This window comes from Mustela lutreola, chromosome 16 (genome assembly GCF_030435805.1).
Source record: "Mustela lutreola isolate mMusLut2 chromosome 16, mMusLut2.pri, whole genome shotgun sequence".
Lineage (NCBI taxonomy): Eukaryota > Metazoa > Chordata > Mammalia > Carnivora > Mustelidae > Mustela > Mustela lutreola.
In genome coordinates, this window is record NC_081305.1 from 59,385,128 (window position 1) to 59,404,921 (window position 19,794).

The following is a 19,794-nucleotide window of genomic DNA, read 5'->3' on the forward strand; positions in this document are numbered from 1 at the left end:
ACAAATGTAATGAACTGAAGGGACACCTGCAACCCATGTTTATAGCAAAAATGTCCACAATAGCCAAACTACGGAAAGAGCCCAGATATCCATTGCAATGACATGGATGGAACTAGAGGATATTAGGCTGAGCAAAATTAAGTCAATCAGAGAAAGACAATTATCCTATGACCTCACTGATAGGAGGAATTTGAAAAATAAGACAGAGGATCATAGGGGAAGACAGGAAAATATGAAACAAGACAAAACCAAAGAAGGAGATAAACCGTAAGAGACTCTTAATCTCAGGAAACAAACTGAAGGCTGCTGGGGGTTGGGGGGAGGGATAGGTTGGCTGGAGAATGAACATTGGGGAGGATATGTGCTATGTTGAGTGCTGTGAATCCCATAAGACTGATGAATCACATGGCGCCTGGGTGGCTCAGTGGGTTAAAGCATCTGCCTTCAGCTCAGGTCATAATCCCGAGGTCCTGGGATCGAGCGCCGCATTGGGCTCTCTGCTCCGTAGAGAGCCTGCTTCCTTCTCTCTCTCTGCCTGCTTCTCTGCCTACTTGTGATCTCTGTCAAATAAATAAATAAAATGTTTGGAAAAAAAGACTGATGAATCACAGACCTGTACCCCTGAAACAAATAATACCTTGTATGTTAATTTTTCAAAAATTTTTTAAAAATTAAAAAAAAAAGAAAATATAGTGAAAGAAGAAAAAAATAGCGACAACTGAAGACTCATTTTGTTTCTCCTACCTACTAGATAAAAACTATTACAATATTCAGTCATCAACTTGGTTCTGCTTCTGGATAGCAGGTAAACCATAACAAACCCTCACTGCTTAAAACTCCCAACTCAGCTACCACAAGCCAAAACCCTATAAGCAGCCCCACCTAATAACCTCTTACTAAGACACCTGGGTGTGTGGGCTTCTTTGCTTCAGCAAGCTAAAATGAACTTAACTCTTTGATTACAGGTACATTCCTGGGGGTTCTGGCTGACACTAACAGAGCATCAGGTGCTGGGTATGGAGTCTGCTTAGGATTCTCTCTCTCTCTCTCTCTGCCCCTTCCCCCATTCATACTCTCTCTCTATGAAAATAAAATAAAAAATAACAAAGTAAAAGAAGTTAGGAAATAGCCACAGCAGTAAGAACAGTAACAATGACAGTTCAGACTATGGCAAAAATATTTCCTGTTAATGAACAGTAACTACTAGCTGATCTTCCGACTTCAGGCAGAATTTCTCTGGTGAGAAAGATGGCAAAGAATCCATTCCCCAAGGCCTGGGAGAAATAATATCTTCAGATTTTCGAATCCCCTCCATTTTGACTCTATACTTGCCAGCTGCTTTCTGCTCAAGTCAATACGCTGCAAGGAGACCGGACAGTTGACTAGTGGGTTTAAAAATCACTGGACTTGGGACGCCTGGGTGGCTCAGTTGGTTAAGCAGCTGCCTTCGGCTCAGGTCATGATCCCAGCGTCCTGGGATCGAGTCCCACATCGGGCTCCTTGCCCCGCGGGGAGCCTGCCTCTCCCTCTGACTCTGCCTGCCTCTCTGCCTGTGCTCTCTCTCTCTGACAAATAAATAAATAAAATCTTTAAAAAAAAAAAAAAAAAAAAAATCACTGGACTAAGTAGACCGTATGGTACATCCAGCTCAGTTTTATCTATGACATCCAGCGAAGTAAATTTTCTAGGTCTGTTTCCAGACAAGAGGCTTTTTTGAGCTTCTCGAATTTTCAAGTGCACAGGAATCTCCCTGGGATCTTGCTGGAATGCAGATTCCTGGCCCCACGGGCAGAAATTCTATATCAGAATGTCTCAGAAGGGGTTCAAGGACAAGTATTTCTACCCAAGTAATGCCGACGCCACTGGTCTGCAGAACACAATTTAAATGGCTCTGCAGTGTACCATTAGGCCCAAGGGAAATAGCCGCCACTAACAGAAATATACACAGAGTAACCAGGTAAAAGGCTAAAATGTTATTGTTACATTCCAAGGTTATGGGTAATTGGTGGTTTTATTTATATATTTTTGTATTTTTCATAATGATTAGGCTACTTTTATAATATAAATACTATTTGAAATATATGACACAGATCAGAAAGTTACTTTAAAGTAACTTTAAAGGAAAAATAGGGGCACCTGGGTGGCTCAGCTATTAAGTATCTGCCTCCGCTCAGGTCATGATCCCAGAGTCCTGAAGCCCCGCCATCAGGCTCCCTGCTCAGCCAGAAGCCGGGTTCTCCCTCTCACACTCCCCTTGCTCGCATTCCCTCTCTCACTGTGTCTCTCTCTGACAAGTAAATAAAATCTTTTAAAAAAATAAAATTTTAGGGGCACCCGGGTGGCTCAGTGGGTTAAGCCACTGCCTTCCGCCCAGGTCATGATCTCGGGGTCCCAGGATCGAGTCCCGCGTCGGGCTCTCTGCTCAGCAGGGAGCCTGTTTCTTCCTCTCTCTCTCTCTGCCTGCCTCTCTACCTACTTGTGATCTCTCTCTGTCAAATAAATAAATAACATCTTAAAAACAAACAAAAAAAAAAAAACAAAAAACAAAAAATACAATTTTTAAACTAGGAAAAACAGGGGTGCCTGGAAGGCATCAGACTCTTGGGTTTCCCCCTGAGTCATGATCTCTGGGTCATGGGATCCAGTCCCCTGTAGGGCTTCCCAGTAGGGAGTCTGCTTGAAATTCTCTCCCTCTCCTTCCGCTTCTGCCCCTCCCCAGCTCGCACGCGCGCTATCTCCCTCTCCCTAAATAAAACAAATCTTTAAAACAATAACATAAAGTAGGAAAAACAGCAGTACTGCTTAACAGAGCCACTGTGTGGCGGAAATGTGTTCATCTGTGTAAAGCTTTTAGAATCAAACTTAGCAACTAAGGCTCAGCTATAATCATTACGCAAGCGCGTGTCCCACACGTTCTCCGATTTCCGTGACCATCTTGGTAGAAGAATGCCAAGCCCTCCTCACGTGGAGCTCTGATGCCTCCTCCTCCTCCGCGCAGTGCTTTCTGAGAAGTCACTGCTGGGGAAGGAAAGGGGGCTGTGACATACCAGGTTTGTGCTTCCATTCCCGATACATCACACTCCCCGGTACCAACTAGCAGCAACTCTCTCCTTCCAAAACAAAGGTCAGGAGTCCAGAAAATTGAGCTTCCTGCGTTCATAGAACCTAAGAAATGGGCGCTTCTTGGTTAATTACAGTAGTTTTAATAACAAGAAGTCTCCCGCGAGGCAGTTTCAAACCTTTTACTCGTACTACCTCGCTTCTTGCCTCAGAACACTGTATTCCTCACAGCACAGTATGAGCGACGTATTACTCCTACTTCCCTTTTACAGAACAGCCAACCGAGACACAGAGGGATTAAGTAACCTACCCGGGAACCCACCCATATGAAGACAAACAGCTCGCGGGTGGGAAGCTAGGACAGGGGTGCAGAGAGCCCGGGAGACCCTCACACCCGGGAAAGCACAACCAGAGTCCGCCCCATCCCGGACAGGTCCCCAAAGCGCAAAGCTCCGCCCAGGAGAACGCAAATCGCCACCCTCGGCTATCAAACCTCCGTTTTTAGCCGCTCTTCCTCTTTCTCCCCCAGTGAAATGCTGGTGGCTGCGGGACTCAGGTGCGTTCTCGGGGGAAGTTTGAATGGGTCGTGGACAGCGAACCTGAAAGACTTTAATCAGTGAAAAGATGGCTGCTACGGCGGCCTCCTGGGGCGGAAGTGCCTGCGACCAACAGGCGCTCCTGGACTACACTTCCCAGAATTCCCGAAAACCACCGTCTTCAATGGAAGTACCTGCGACTACACGGCACTCCTGGACTACACTTCCCAGAATCCCGCGGAGGAACGGGAGGGAAGGTTTACAGACCCGCCTCACTATAGCGGCAGGATGTGATTACTAGGGTTCTAGACTCTCTGGGGCTGGGGGTAAGGGGCCGTGGTCAATATTACCTTTCACCGACTGTGGGACCGAAAAAGAGAAAGATGCTCCCTTTAGGCGGAGATGCCTGACTGCTCTAAGCTCCCGGTTTTCAAAAGAGGGTCTGGGCAGAGGTCTTTACTATTCTAGCACGTCGGCGTCAGGAGAGTGTAGATTCTGTTCCTCGAAAGGCGGAGAAACTGAGTACCGCTTCAGACATGCTGGAGGGACTAAAACACACAAATCCACTGCCTACAACAGAGACTTCCTAGTAAACCCCAAAGAGCTTCACCATAGGATTAAGACCAAAAGGAAACATGGCCTTCTTGGGCAGGAACTAAACGCAAACGTAAAGTCACCTCAGTCCCTGAAATTGCGTGAAAGTGAATTGCTGGCATCTTCCAACCCTTGCAGAAGCAAGTGAAAAGTCCTTTGCAAAGAAAGATGTCAATCATCATCCTGGGCCTCAAATTATTTCTGTAACTAGAATTTGTGATGTCCATATTACACCAAGAGAACTTTCAGGAGGACAAAAAGCATTACTCGGCATACAGAGGGCCATTTCATAATGATAAAAGATTCAAAGTGCCAGAAAGTAATGACTTCAGTTTATACTTTATAAAGGGAAAATTGACAGAACTACAAAGAGAAAGATTCAAATTCAGTTGGAACTGGAGGGGTTTTTCCTTAAAAAATATTTTATCATATGGACTCACTTGTGGAGCATAAGGAATAACACGGAGAACATTGGGAGAAGGAGAGAAGAAGGGAGTTGGGGGAAATGGGAGGGGCAGAAGAACCAGGAGAGCATGTGGACTCTGAGAAACAAACAGTTTTAGAGGGGGAGGGGAGTGGGGGTTTGGGTGAGTCTTGTGGTGGGTATTAAGGAGGGCACCTACGCATGGAGCACTGGGTGTGATGCATAAACAATGAAACTTGGAACACTGAAAAGCTAAAATAAAGTTTAAATTTTTAAAAAAAGGTTTTATTTATTTTAGAGAGTGTGTGAGCAGGGTAGGAGCAGAGGGAGAGACTCTCAAGCAGTTTCCCTGCTGAGCAGAAGTCCCTTGCAGGGCTCCATCTCACCACCCTGACAGATCATGACCTGAGCCCAAAGCAAGAGTCACACACTTAACCAACTGAACCACCCCACCCAGGTGCCCTGGAACTGGAGATTTTAACACACATGTATAGAAGGAAGTGTTAAGCCTTAAATGCATATTTTTAAATAGAAGAGTAGCTGAAAATCCATTGTGAAAACATCAATCTCAGAAAGTGAATAAACAAATAGCAAAACTAAAGAAAGCAGATAGAATAAAATAAGAGCACATTGATAAAAACAAACAAAATTAAGTGGATCCTCCCCTCCCACAAAAGGCCAAGAGATCACCTTGTGGATAAAGCAATAAAATTGATAAAAGTATGGTGAGAATGACTAAGAAAATACCACGTATAAGAAATAGCCAGTATCAGAAATAAAAAAGAGAACATCATTAAATATTATCATGATTTGTGAACAACCTTATAAAATACATAAACCTTATAAAAATATATTCATAAATTTAAATGAAATCAATATATTTCTAGAAAAACAGAAATATAAACTTATATAATAAAATTATTACTTGATGAAATCATGGAAACTTCACTTTTTGAAACTGGGAATGAGAAGACAACGCTGATAATAACTACTTAAAATTGTAATGGATCTTGTATCCAGCAAACTTGTCAAACTCATCTATAAATTTTAATGTTAGTGCCACATTCATCTGGGCTTTCTATACACTTAATCATGTTATTGTAGGTAACAACAATTTTATTTCTTCTTTTCCCGCCTGTACACCTTCTCTTTACTTTCCATTCCTTCGTGAACTGGCGAGGATCACTTTATTTCCTCTAACATATTTTCAATTTTTATTTATGTCTTAAATAAACCAGAGATGTACTCACACAAGTAAATACATTAGTATCTATCTCTTACTAATAAGAACTTTTTTGTAAATTCATCTCCACCCACAATGTGAGGCTTGAACTCACAACTAGGAGCTCAAGAGTCACATGCTTCAGCACCTGAACCAGCCAGGGGCCCCTGATAACATTTTTAAAGCCTAAATATATTATACAATTATACATTTAAGAAAAGTAAAAATATTTAATAACAATTTATACCCAAGCCCTGATTTTAAAAAAATGTTGAATTGTGTTAAATATAACTACTTAGACTAATTTTTTTGAATCCAGATGTTAAAAAAAGAAAAAAGAGCCATGGGGCACCTGGGTGGCTCAGTCATTAAGCATCTGCCTTTGGCTCAGGTCATGATCCCAGGGTCCTGGGATCGAACCCCACATCAGGCTCCCTGTTCGGCGGGAAGCCTGCTTCTCCCTCTTCCACTCCCCCTGCTTGTGTTCCCTCTCTCGCTGTGTCTCTCTCTGTCAAATAAATAAATAAATATATTTTTTAAAAAGACCCATACATTTGATTTATTGGATATCACTATTAAATAGCTCTAAAATGTGCTTTTCATTCTTTCTTTTTTTTTTTTTAAGATAAGACTGAATTCATGGACAATCACATTATTTTCCCTACACTTGGAATATTTTTGATTTGGCTAATTGCCCCAGCAACATTGAAAGCTATATCTCAATGGAACAATAATTACAAGATTCTTGTGTCTTTTTTACGTATCTGTGTTCCAAATTCTTCTGGGAAATCATCCTCCAAGAACCATGCCTGACTTAATGCAACATGGCACAGAGAACAGATACAGGCTACTTTCTTCTTTCCTTGTTTGCATTACATATTCTGATTATTGATACCTTGTCAGTTTTAGAAATTACAAATATCCTTTCCTAACTGGGCACATATTTTTAAATTTTGTCTATTGTGTCCTTCATTGAATAGAAATCATTGATTTTAAAATAACAACTAATTTTTTTTCTTAATCTCTGTCTTTTGAAACTCCTCAGGCAAAAATATTTCTTTGTGCTTGTTTAAAATTAAATTTCTAGACTTGTCTTTCATATGTAGGTCCTTTAAATGTTTTGGAAGCTATGTAAGTACATCTTATTATATGGGGATTCACTTTTTTAAAAAAATATTTTATTTATTTATTTGACAGACAAAGATCACAAGCAGGCAGAGAGGCAGGCAGAGAGAGAGGAAGGGAGGCAGGCTCCCCACTGAGCAGAGAGCCTGATGTGGGACTTGATCCCAGAACCCTGGGATCATGACCTAAGTGGAAGGCAGAGGCTTAACCCACTGAGCAACCCAGGGGCCCCATGGGGATTCACTTTTATTTTCTCCAAGAAAAATTCTTTAAAAATGGACAGTGATATTCATGGTTTTGAGATTCAGTATCATAAAGATGTCATACTGTCCCCAAATTATCTGTAGTATCAATCAAACCCCAATAACAATACATTATTTTCCCCTGGAAACTGCTAAGATGATTATAAACATTATGTGGGAAATAAAAGAGCTAAGAAAAGTTGAAATAATCTGAAATAAAAAATGAAAAGGAAAACTTACATTAATCGACACTAAATCCTATTAAAAATCCACAATATAAGACAGTCTGGAGTTTGCTCAGGGATAGACAGGCGAGGGATGCCTGGGTGGCTCAGTCAGTTAAGCTGCTGCCTGTGGCTCAGGTCATGATCCCAGGGTCCTGGGATTGAGTCCCACACTGGGTTCCTTGCTCAGAGGGGAGCCTGCCTCTCTCTCTCTGACAAATAAATAAGTAAATAAATAAATAAAATCTTAAAAAAAAAAAAGAGGGATAGACAGGTGAGGAGAATAGAGATAAAAATCTATATTGAAACAGACATTATACCTGACGTGTATAAAGAAAACAATGCAACAGAGAGGGTAAAGAGGTCTTGCAACTTCTATATATGGTTCTTGGTCAGCTGGGTATCTCTATGGGAAAAAAACACTCGTCATTGTCTCATAGGATATTAAAGTAGAAATTCCAGAAGTCTGCAGATTTAAATTTGAAGAGTAGACAATGATAATGTAGGAAAAAACAAGAACAGATTGCTTACCTTGGAGTAGGAAGAACTTCTTTTTTTTTTTTAATTTTATTTATTTATTTGACAGAGAGAGATCACAAGTAGGCAGAGAGGCAGTTACCTGCCTCTCGAGAGAGGAAGGGAAGCAGGCTCCCCGCTGAGCAGAGAGCCTGATGCGGGGCTCAATCCCAAGACCCTGGGATCATGACCCGAGCCGAAGGCAGAGGCTTTAACCCACTGAGCCACCCAGGCACCCCTAAGTAAGAAGAACTTCTTAATACAAAAAAAAAATCACACAATGTAAAAGAAGAAAATTGAAAAATTATACTATTTTAAAGTTAAATACTGTTAATCAAAACATACACTAATAGAATGAAATGGCAAAAAGTCAGAGATATTACCAAACATGTATGGAACAAAAGACTCTTATGTAAAATTTAAGACTTCAAATCAATAAGACAGGCATCCCAACATAAAACATGGACAAAAGACTTAAAGGGTGCCTGGGTGGCTCAGTTGTTAAACATCTGCCTTCGGCTTGGGTCATGATCCCAGGATCCTGGGATTGAGCCCCACATCAGGCTCTCTGCTCAGCAGGGAGCCTGCTTCCTTCTCTCTCTCTGCCGGCTTGTGATCTCTCTCTCTCTCTGTGTCAAATAAATACATAAACAATCTTTTTAAAAAAAAGACTTAAGTAAACAACTCAGAAAAGAGGATGTCAAAGTAGCCAATAATCATGAAAAGGTACTAAATTCCATATCATAAGGTAAATTCAAATTACATTATTATGAGATACCAGCACATTCTGATCAGAAAGTCTAAAATTTATTTTTTTTAAGATTTTATTTATTTGACAGACAGAAATCACAAGTAGGCAGAGAGGCAGGCAGAGAGAGAGAGAGGAGGGAAGCAGGCTCCCTGCCGAGCAGACAGCCTGATGCAGGGCTCGATCCCAGGACCTTGGGACCATGACCGGAGCCGAAGGCAGAGGCTTTAACCCACTGAGCCACCCAGGTGCCCCAAGGCTAAAATTTAAAACACTGAAAAAACCAAATGGGTAAAGATGCCAATGTTTGCATATCACTAGTGAGAGTGTAAATTGGTATAACCACTTTGGAATACTGTTTGAAAGTACCTACAAAAAAATAAACATATCTATCCCACCCATATTAATTTTCCTCAAATAAATGTATTATACATTAAAAACAAGACACGTTTTAGACTGTTCATGTCAGTACTCAGTGTGATATCCAAAAATTGGAAATTACCCTCTATCCATCAACAATGGAATGACTAGATCATGGTACATTTACACACTCCAATAATATCCAACAATGAAAGTAAAGTTCAGTTCTCTGCTCCCAACAATATGTTGATGAACATCATGATATGATGTTGAGTGAATGAAGCCAGATATAAAATACATACTCTATGTTGTACATAGAGTATGACTCCATTTCCATAAAGTACAAAACAGGCTTGGGGCACCTGAGGGCTCAGTGGGTTAAGCCTCTGCCTTCGGCTCAGGTCATGATCTCAGGGTCCTGGGATCGAGCCCTGCATCAGGCTCTCTGCTCAGCAGGGAGCCTGCTTCCCGTCCTCTCTCTCTGCCTGCCTCTCTGCCTACTTGTGATCTTTCTCTGTCAAGTAAATAAAAAAAATAAAATCTTTAAAGTACAAAGGAGGCTAAATGAATTTCTGCCACTATGAGTTAGTGGCTACCACAGGGTAAAGGAAGTAACTGGAATGAGCCAAGAGGGGTGTTTCTAAGATACTGGGTTTGTCCTGGTCCTCCAGGAATTGGACACCAAGATGCTAAGCAAGACTTTTTTTTTTTTTTTTTTTAAGCAAGACTCTTAATGAACAAATATTTTATTAGTCAGGGGCCTGGGTGGTTCTGTAGGTAAGCGTTTGCCTTCAGCTCAGGTCAGTTCTGCATCAGGCTCCCTGCTTGGCGGGGAGTCCGCTTCTCCCTCTGCTCCCCGTCCTCCACCAGCTTGTGCTCACTTGCTTGTGTGCACTCTCTCTCTCACAAAAATAAACGAATAAAATCTTTTTAAAAACACAAACATTTTATTAGGGCTAACATCTGTGAGAAAATGATAGGGAGCTTGGGGCAGAGGCTGCCTGAGCCATGAGATCATGGTACAAGTGTGACCCTGAGTGAAGAAATCTTGGACGGAAGATTTGGTGACCATCCTAGAATGCCTTGTAATCTAAGTAAAGTTCTCCAAAGTTGTCAGAGTCCCTAAAAAAAATTCACTGTATAGAGGAGTCCAGCCTCCAAGGATCTTAGGATTCTTATTGTGTTGACCAGGAGCAATCATGGTAAATCTACCACCAGATTTGTGTAAAATCTGGTTTGAAATCAGATTTGTGTAAAATCAGGTCGTAGATTTTAGAACATAGCAGCAGGAGTCTTTGGTCAATTATGTTCCCTCGAGTCAATTAATTGTGAAGCAGGAAACTGTCTTATCTGATATTCCCCCATGATTAGATTTGATTGTCTATTTTTTGGCAGTAATAATGGTGAAGCGACATCCTATCAGGAGACCTAAAATGTTGGTTTGTTCTATTATCAGTGAAATGAACATCTTGGCTGAGAGTATTAACTGGATTTTGCCATTATAGACCTTCTCTGTTTTCTTTTATAATTAATAATACTTTATGGAGAGACATTTTCAACTGTGTAGAAACCATCCTGTTCCTCAGGAACTTTAAACTAATAAGCCATACCTTCAGTCTTATGGGTTGGGAGGACAACAAATAATTTTTTTTCATCTCCTGAGTTTTCTGTAACAAATTCCCTGACAACCTATTATGGTATCTTACAACAGCAAAACAAAACAAAACAAAACAAAACAAAAACAAAAACAAAAAACAAACAAACAAAAAAACCCCCAAACAAACAAAAAAACCAAAAACAAACCAAAATGAAGGCACTGGGTTTTTGACATCATGTATGCTGAGAAATTTAAGACAGAGCTGAGACCACTATCTTTGGAGAGGCCTGCTTGCAAGGCTCATTCTTGATCAGTATCTGGATACTTGGATTGCTCTGGAGGATTCCTAATATTCACTAAGAGTAGCTCACAGTGCCTAAACTCTGTGCAATGTGGTTTATGCTGAATATCTATTTTCCTGCTGAGAGTCTCTAATTTTGGTACATGCTGGGCAGAGAATGCCTAAGTGACCAGCCCCCCAATAAAAAAAATCTAGGGCCCTGAATCTCTGGTGCATCTCTGGTGACAGTTACATGTTATCACAATTTAGTGCTCAAGAAACCTAGTACATTGTGATTCCATAAGGAGAGAACTCTTGGAAACTCACACCTGACATCCTCCAGATTTCATCCTACCTACCTTTCCTCTTTTGCTTTGTATCCTTTCAGTGTGACAAATCGGTTGTGAGCACTCCTAGTGTCTCATGAGTACTCATAGGGAATGAAAGCACATGGAAGTAGCCGTAGGAACCCCCAACATATCACACAAATTGAGACAACACAGACCTTAGTAAATACCTAGCATCCTATGAATGTGTGGTCCAGAAAATCAATTGTGGGAACCTCTCTTGACTTAATATTATTTGCTGAGTAAAGCCCTTTAATCCACTACAATGAAAAATCACCATTGTGTCTGACTATGGAATAGCATTCAAACCTGCTCTTCATCTTTATTGGTTCCACATCCAGAGGGTCAACGTCTATTATTTTATGTTCTTTCTTCATGCACACCTTTTTCGAAAAGGACTCTTTTGTTGTTGTTGTTAATGCCCCCACAACATATGTTCATTTTGCTTTAGCTCCAGGATCTTCCCACTCCCTGTTAGGAATTTATACTTCAAGCGGAGCATGCACTTATTACAAAGATACAACTGCTAAAACTCATGAAGTTATTTGTCTATGTAAAACAGTCAGAGAAGCTCTTGGCTTTGAAAATTGGCTTCCAGAGCCCATTCTTTAATTTTGATCTTATGTACGCCATATGATAATATAGAACCCTTACAATGGCTTAATTTAAAGGGATAATTACCTGGTACATTCCTAAATTCTATTACAGTAATTTACTGCTTTGATAATATTCCATATTCAATGAAAAACTGAAACATAAATGGAAAGATAACAAGGATGGAGGAGAGAGGTATTTTTAAAAAATGGGAAAAGACCACAAAATAAATGCTCCTTGCCAAGGAAAACCACCATGGAACAGCATCCCTTTATACATTGTCTTATACATGTACACATATACACACGCATGCACACAGAGACAGACTCACAAGTATTTATGTTTGATTATGCTATGAAAGCTACAATCTATGATTTTTCAAAGCCTAACATGTATTTCTATCATTAGTTATCTGCCATAATCTTAATGGCTTCACGTTAACATAGGAATACACCAAAACTCAAATTCCTACATATGTGTACTTACTCCCATTTATAAAAACTCAGTGAAATCATCAATATGGTGCTCATCTTTTTGGTATTTTAATCTCATAATCTTAATTTCCAAATATAAGATTTCCAAATCAAAGAGACATATTATCTATATTGACATATACTCCTTTCCCAGAAAAATGCTTCAGAGCTTCCAATAGGGAAAAGCATATAACTATCAATCTTGCCTCAAAAAATACATTTGATAAAATTATCAAATTCCCACAAATTTGGGGGGCATTCTTTTCATGGGTGTGGGGAATAAAATACAGACCCTATGTGAGAAGTTTTGATAAATACTACAGTAATTAGAAGACAAACATTTTGAGTTGGGATGGAAATGCAGTTAGAAATCACCAATTCAAGGCTGATTAAGAAAATTGTTGGGGCGCCTGGGTGGCTCAGTAATTGTGTGTCTCCTTTGGCTCAGGTCATGGTCCCAGTATCCTGGGATTGAGCCCCACATCAGCCTCCCCGCTTGACCAGGAAGCCTGCTTCTCCCTCTCCCTCTCCCTGCTTGCATCCCCTGTCTGTCAAATAAATAAATAAAATCTTTTTAAAAAATTGTTATTGGTAACTACTGGTGACACTTTCAAAGTGTTACAATAAATTCCTGCCTTAACATTGATAGATAAAAAAGATTAGGTGTGTGAAATGCAGTTAAATCCTAGCTAATATAAAACATTTTTCCAGTTTGTACTGTCAGAAAAATTACAAAAGATAGTTCAATATACACTGTATACAATCCTTGGAAAACCAGACAAGGGCCCAGATAAGAATCCAACTTGAGAACAGAGGCTGTGGGAAGAGAAGAACCAACTGTAGTAATTACATTAATATTGTGGATTTAAGATCAGGTGGTTTTCTACACTTCCACAAATGTTCATTTTCCTGAATTAATTTTACTTTGCAGGTTTCCTCCTCTGGATCAATCTTCCTATGTTTGTTTAACATACAAGCAGTGAGCACACCTACAAGTGCTAGTCAATGTTAAGGCTGTGTAGATCTTTTAAAACTTTTATTTAAATTCCAGTTAGTTCACATACAGTGTGTTAGTTTCAGGTGTACAATATGGTGATTCAGCAATCCCATATATCACCCAGTGCTCATCGTTTAAGTGCTCTCCTTAATCCCCATCTCCCAAACCACCTCCCCTCTGGTAACAGCTTGTTCTCTATATAAAGAGTTTGTTTCTTGGTTTGCCTCTCTTTTTCTCCCTTTGCTCATTTGTTTTGTTTGTTTTTTAAGATTTTATTTATTTATTTGAGAGAGAGCATACAAGCAGGGGCAGAGGGAAAAGCAGACTCTCCTGCTGAGCAGGGAGCCTGATGTGGGGCTCGATCCCAGGACCCTGGGTTCATGACCTAAGCCAAAGGCAGATGCTTAACTGAGTCACCCAGGCACCCCATTTGCTTTGTTTCTTAAATCATACAGTGAAATCATACAGTATTTGTCAACTTATTTCACTCAGCATAACAATCTCTAGTTCTACCTATGTTGTTGCAAATGGTAAGATTTTATTCTTTTTTTATGCTTGAATACTATTCATTGTATATATACACATCTTCTTTATCCATTCATCAGTTGGCGGTGACTTGGGCTCTTTCCATAGTTTGGCTATTGTAAGTAATGCTGTTATAAACACTAGGGTGTGTGTATCCCTTTGTATTAGTATTTTTGTATTATGTGGGTAAATACCTAGTAGTACACTCGCTAGATCATAGGGTAGTTCTACTTTTAACTTTCTGAGGAACCTCCATACTGTTTTCCACAGTGGCTGCACCAGTTTGCGTTCCCATCAATAGTGCAGGAGGGTTCCCCCTTTCTCCACATCCTCGCCAAAACCAGTTGTTTCTTGAGTTTAGCCATTCTGACAGTCATGAGGTGCTATCTCATTGTAGTTTTGATTTGTATTTTCCTGACAATAAGTGACACTGAGCATCTTTTCAATGTGTTTGTTGGCCATCTGGATTTCCTCTGGAAGAAACGTCTACTCATGTCTTGTGCCTATTTTTAACTGCATTATTCATTCTTTGTTGAATTTAATAAATTCTTTATATATTTTGGACATTAACTCCTTATCAAATATGTCACTGGCAAGTATCTTCTCCCATTCAGTAAGTTGCCTTTTAGTTTTGATAGTCTCCTTTGCTATACAGATTTTATTTTGATGTAGTCCCAATAATATATTTTTGCTTTTGTTTCTCTTGCCTCAGGAGACCTATCTAGAAAAAAATAGCTACAGCTGATGTCAGAGAAATTACTGCCTGTGCTTTCTTCAAGGACTTTTACGGTTTCAGGTCTCACACTTAGGTCTTTCATCCATTTTGAATTTATTTTTGTGTATGGTGTTAAGAAAGTAGTCCAATTTCATTCTTTTGCATGTGGCTGTCCAGTTTTCCCAACACCATTTGTTGAAAAAAATATCTTTTTCCCATAGCATATTCTTTCCAGCTTTGTCGTAGATTAACTGACCATATAATTATGGGGTCATTTCTGGGTTTTCTATAGTTTTATTGACCAATGTGTCTATTTTTGTGCCAGTACCATACAGTTTTATTTCTTGAAGTTTTGTAATATAACTTGAAGTCCAGAATGATGATGCCTCTAGCTTTTGTAATATAACTTGAAGTACAGAATGACGATGCCTCTAGCTTTGAGGGCTGTGTAGACTTAGCAGCAAAGTCCCTGCCCTCGTGGAGCTTACATTCTAGTGGGTATCAGTTCTGGTATACCCATCATTATACTTGTGTTAAAGGTCAGACCAAACTCTTTTCCTAAGTACTACTACCCCCTAAGTGATTCTGAACTAAGACTCACCACACCACTTACAGGGTTTCTCCACTGTGTTATCCTGTGAAAACTGAGATATGTTCAATTATTGCTTAAATACCAACTAAACTAACACAAGTGTTTTCTCTCTTATGAGACTCAATGATGACAGGAATTCAGGGTTTTGCAAAGCATCATTTTGAACATCTTTCTGATGATTCTTTGATGTTCTTACTACTCTTCTTACTTTCATAAAATGTACTACCACCATGAGTTTTGCGATGATGTGAAAGTTTTGATCGCCAACGGAAGCTCTGACCACACAACTCACATTTGTAAGGTGTCTCCCCCGTGTGAACCCGCTGATGAGATTGCAGCTGTGAAGAGTGGCGGAAGACCTTGCCACACACATCACATTTGTATGGTTTCTCTTCACTGTGAACACTCTGATGAACCTTCAGACTTGAGGCCTGACTGAAGTGCTTACCACACTCCCCACACTTGTACGGTTTCTCTCCCGTGTGGACCCTCTGATGCATGTCAAGATTCAAGCTCCACTTAAAGCCCTTCCCACATTCCTCACATTTGTACGGCTTTTCCCCAGTGTGGACTTTCTGATGGGCTTGGAGGTGTGAACTGCGACCGAAACTCTTCCCACACTCTTCACATTTGAATGGTTTCTCTCCACTGTGGATTCTCTGATGGGCCAGAAGATTTGCAGCCTGCCTGAATACTTTCCCACACTCTTCACAACTAAATGGTTTCTCTCCTGTGTGGATTCTGCAATGAATTTTGAGATCTGCTCTACGATTGAATCCCTTCCCACACTCGTCACATTTGTGTGGTTTCTCGCCAGTATGGATCAGCTGGTGAATCTGAAGTCGGGAACTCTGATTGAAGCCCTGTCCGCACTCTTCACACTTGTAAGGTTTCTCTACACTGTGGGTCTTTAGATGGGATTGAAGGTATGCTCTCTGACTGAAGTCCTTCCCACATACCTCGCATTTATAGGGTCTCTCTCCCGTGTGGACTACCAGATGAACTTGATAACGGGTTTTTGTACCGAAGTTCTTCCCACACTCATCACATTTGTATGGTTTCTCTCCTGTGTGGACTCTCTGATGTGCCTGAAGATTTGAACTCATAGTAAAGCCTTTACCACACACTTTGCATACATATGGTTTCTCTCCAGTATGGATTCTCTGATGGGCCCGAAAATGCGAAGGCTGAATGAAGCCTTTCCCACACTCCTCACACTTATAAGGTTTCTCTCGTGTGTGGCCCTTCTGGTGGATATGAAGATTTGAGCTACAAAAGAAACACTTCCCACACTCCTCACATTTGAACAGTTTTTCTCCTGTGTGGACCATACAATGACTATTAAGTGATGATCTACGTCGGAAATTCTTACCACATTTATCACATTTGAAGGGTTTCTCCCCAGTGTGGATTCTCTGATGTTCCTGAAGATGTGAAGCATGAATGAAGGCCCTTCCACATTGGTCACAGTTATAAGGTTTCTCTTCCATGTGCAATTTATAATGAACATTAAGTGCTGATCTACGACAGAAGCCATTCCCACACTTCTCACATTTGAACGGCTTCTCCACAGTGTGAACTTTCTGATGAGTTTGCAGACATGAGCTCTGGCTAAATTCCTTACCACACTCATCACACTTGTAGCGTTTCTCTCCCAGATGAACTCTCTGGTGAATATGAAGTGCTGAACTATAACAGAAGCTTTTTCCACACTCACGACATATATGAGACTTCACTCCTGAGTGTGTTTGTTGATGAAGATCAAGGCTGGAGACATCACTGAAATATTTCTTAAGTTCACTAGACTGATCAGGTTTCTGGCCTGTGTGAGTTACAGACTGTCCTGCCCCAACCTGTCGGGGTGAATCACCTTGTTTGGGGATCTGGGAACTCTTTATCATGGAGCCCTGACACCTGGTTAAGTCACTTGCAATCTGTTGCCAGATCTGCCAGCAGGAAAGCTCTTCAGATGGTTCTGTTTCTAAAACAGTCTTCATCTTACTTTGGATCTTTCCTCCTGTAGAGACAGAATGCAAAGATGTGGACAACTGAAGACTCTGTTCAGTGTTTTCAAGATTTCACATTTAGGTGAAAGCATAAAACTTTAATGAATCCAGAGAATATTCAGTTGGTCTTTTCCACTGTGTATCTTATTCTCTGGTTTACATGTATATGAAATCCAAGAGGGGGTCCAGTGGGCTTCTATCCACTATGCAAGTACACACCAAGTCTCCTTTTTTTTTTTTTTTTAATTTTTATTTATTTATGAGAGAGAGAGAGAGAACAAGCAGGGAGGAGGGGCAGAAGGAGAGGGAGCACCAGGCAGGGGGCCCAATGTGGGGCTCAATCCCAGGGCCCTGGGATCATGACCTGAACCAAAGGGAGACACTTAATGACTGAGCCATCCAGGTGCCCACACACCAAGTCTCCTAAGAGAGGTATAAGTTAGATGTCAAAGACTTAATTCAAAAATTGTAAATATGATTCAAACTGTGAACCTACGGCCATTTCCACTGAATCTGAAAGTCAGTGTACAATCTTGAATAGTAAATTATGTAGTTAATAAATAATGGAAACAGAAACATTATATAATAAAATATGAATCAACTAGAACTTCGGAAAAGCAGTAACCATCAAATTGGGGGTTCATGTTATATATCCTAATATCAAATACCTTGAAATACTTATATTTATATATGCAAAGTATTCCTGGAAATTCTGCACATTTACCTAATCTTTCTGTTTTAACAGACATTAAATGAGTAGGCTACTATTATACAGTTCTGACCACTTCTAATAATTTAAGTTCAGAGATGTATTTTCTAAAAGGTTTATCCCATTGGTATTCCCAAGTCTCTATATATTTTTTTTTTTTTTTAAAGATTTTATTTATTTTATTTGACAGAGAGAGATCACAAGTAGGCAGAGAGGCAGGCAGAGACAGAGGGGGAAGCAGGCTCCCTGCTGAGCAGAGAGCCCGATGCGGGGCTCGATCCCAGGACTCTGAGATCATGACCTGAGCCGAAGGCAGCGGCTTAATCCACTGAGCCACCCAGGCGCCCCCCAAGTCTCTATATTTATACAAAAGTTATCTGAACACTGGAGATTGTTTTTTCACTAACCTTTTCAATCAGCTTAAGAACTCAATAATAAGGAAAAAAAGAATGTGGTTAAAAAATGAACCAAAGACCTTAATATACACCTTACTGAAGAAAATATACAGATGAGCCAATAAAAATATTGATTGTTGTGCCAATAAATCAATAAGTATTGATCTACTGGGCCAATAAAAATACAGATGCTCCACATCTTATGTAATCAGAGAAATGCAAATCCAAACACCGAGATACCCTACACACATACTAGAATGGCCAAAATCCAGAATACCAACACTATCAAATGCCACCAAGATGTGGAGCAACAGGAATTCTCATTCTTTACTGGTAGGAATGCAAAATGGTATAGAGCCACTTTGGAAGAGTTTGGTTGTTTCTTTCTTTTTTTTAGATTTTTATTTATCTGAAAGACAGAGAAAGAGAGAGTAAACACGAGCAGGGGGAGGGGCAGAGGGAGAAGCAGACTCCCTGCTGAGCAGGGGGCCCAACGCTGGGCTCAATCCCAGGACTCCACAATCATGACCTGAGCCAAAGGCAGACACTTAACCAACTGAGCCACACAAAGTACCCTGAGTTTGGTGGTTTCTTACAAAACTAAACATACTCTTACCATACTCTCCTGCTATTGCACAATTTGGAATTAACCAAAAGGAACTGAAATTTTAAGCCCATACAGAAAACTATACACAGATTTTTATAGGAGGTTTATTTATAAGGACAAAACTTGGAAGGAAGCAAGATGTCCTCCAGTAGGTGAACAGATAAATATTAGCTGTGGTACACCCATACAATGGGATATTATTTGGTGCTAAAAAGAAATGATCCATTAAACCAAGAAAAGATATGGAGAAAATGTAAATGTGTATTACTCAGTGAAAGAATCCAAACTGCAAAGTATAATTCCTAATTACAACATTCTTGAGAAGGCAAAAGTAGGGACAGAGTAAAAAGATCAGCAGTTGCTCAGGGTCAGAGGGGAGGGATGAGGAGGTAGAGAACAGGATCTCAGGGCAGTGTGACTACTCTGTGTGATAAGGGTGGATACCTGGCTTTATCCACTTGTCCACATCCATAAAATGTACAACACCAAGAGTACCCTAATATAAAGTACAGACTCATCCATACCAACGTGTCAATATAGAGTCATCAATGTTATCTGGCAGGGGATGTGGATGTAAGATGCTGTGGGTGCATGGGGACAGGAATTATATGGGAGATCTCTGTCCCTTCCTCTCAATTTTGCTATGAACCTAAAAAAATAGTCTTTGCTATGAACCTAAACAAATAGTCTTTGAAAGCACTACTGAATAAAATGTTTACAAAAGAGAAATTCAGACCACCTGAGTGGCTCAGTTAGCTAAGCATCTGTCTTCAGCTCAGGTCATGATCTCAGGGTCCTGGGATCAAGGCTCTCTGCTCAGTGGGGAGGCTGCTTCCCCGTCTCTCTCTGCCTGCCTCTCTGCCTATTTGTGCCCCAGCCCCTGTCAAATAAATAAATAAATAATCT

General features: G+C 40.4%; 1 protein-coding gene across 12 annotated transcripts in view; it reads right to left on the reverse strand.

The window, feature by feature from the left end:
- LOC131817790 (zinc finger protein 226-like) overlaps positions 1-19,794 on the reverse strand; it is a 43,302-nt gene that overhangs the window by 11,025 nt on the left and 12,483 nt on the right. For 3 of the 12 annotated variants that reach the window (XM_059151412.1, XM_059151408.1, XM_059151409.1), the window contains exon 1: positions 3,554-3,728. The exons of 4 other annotated variants lie outside the window; for them this stretch is intronic. Coding sequence is in view for 3 of the 8 variants with exons in the window: in XM_059151414.1 (XP_059007397.1) it covers positions 15,327-17,188 (1,862 nt within the window). In the remaining 5 variants the exon portion in view is untranslated. 5 more of the 12 variants (XM_059151406.1, XM_059151410.1, XM_059151414.1 and 2 more) reach the window with 3 other exon arrangements.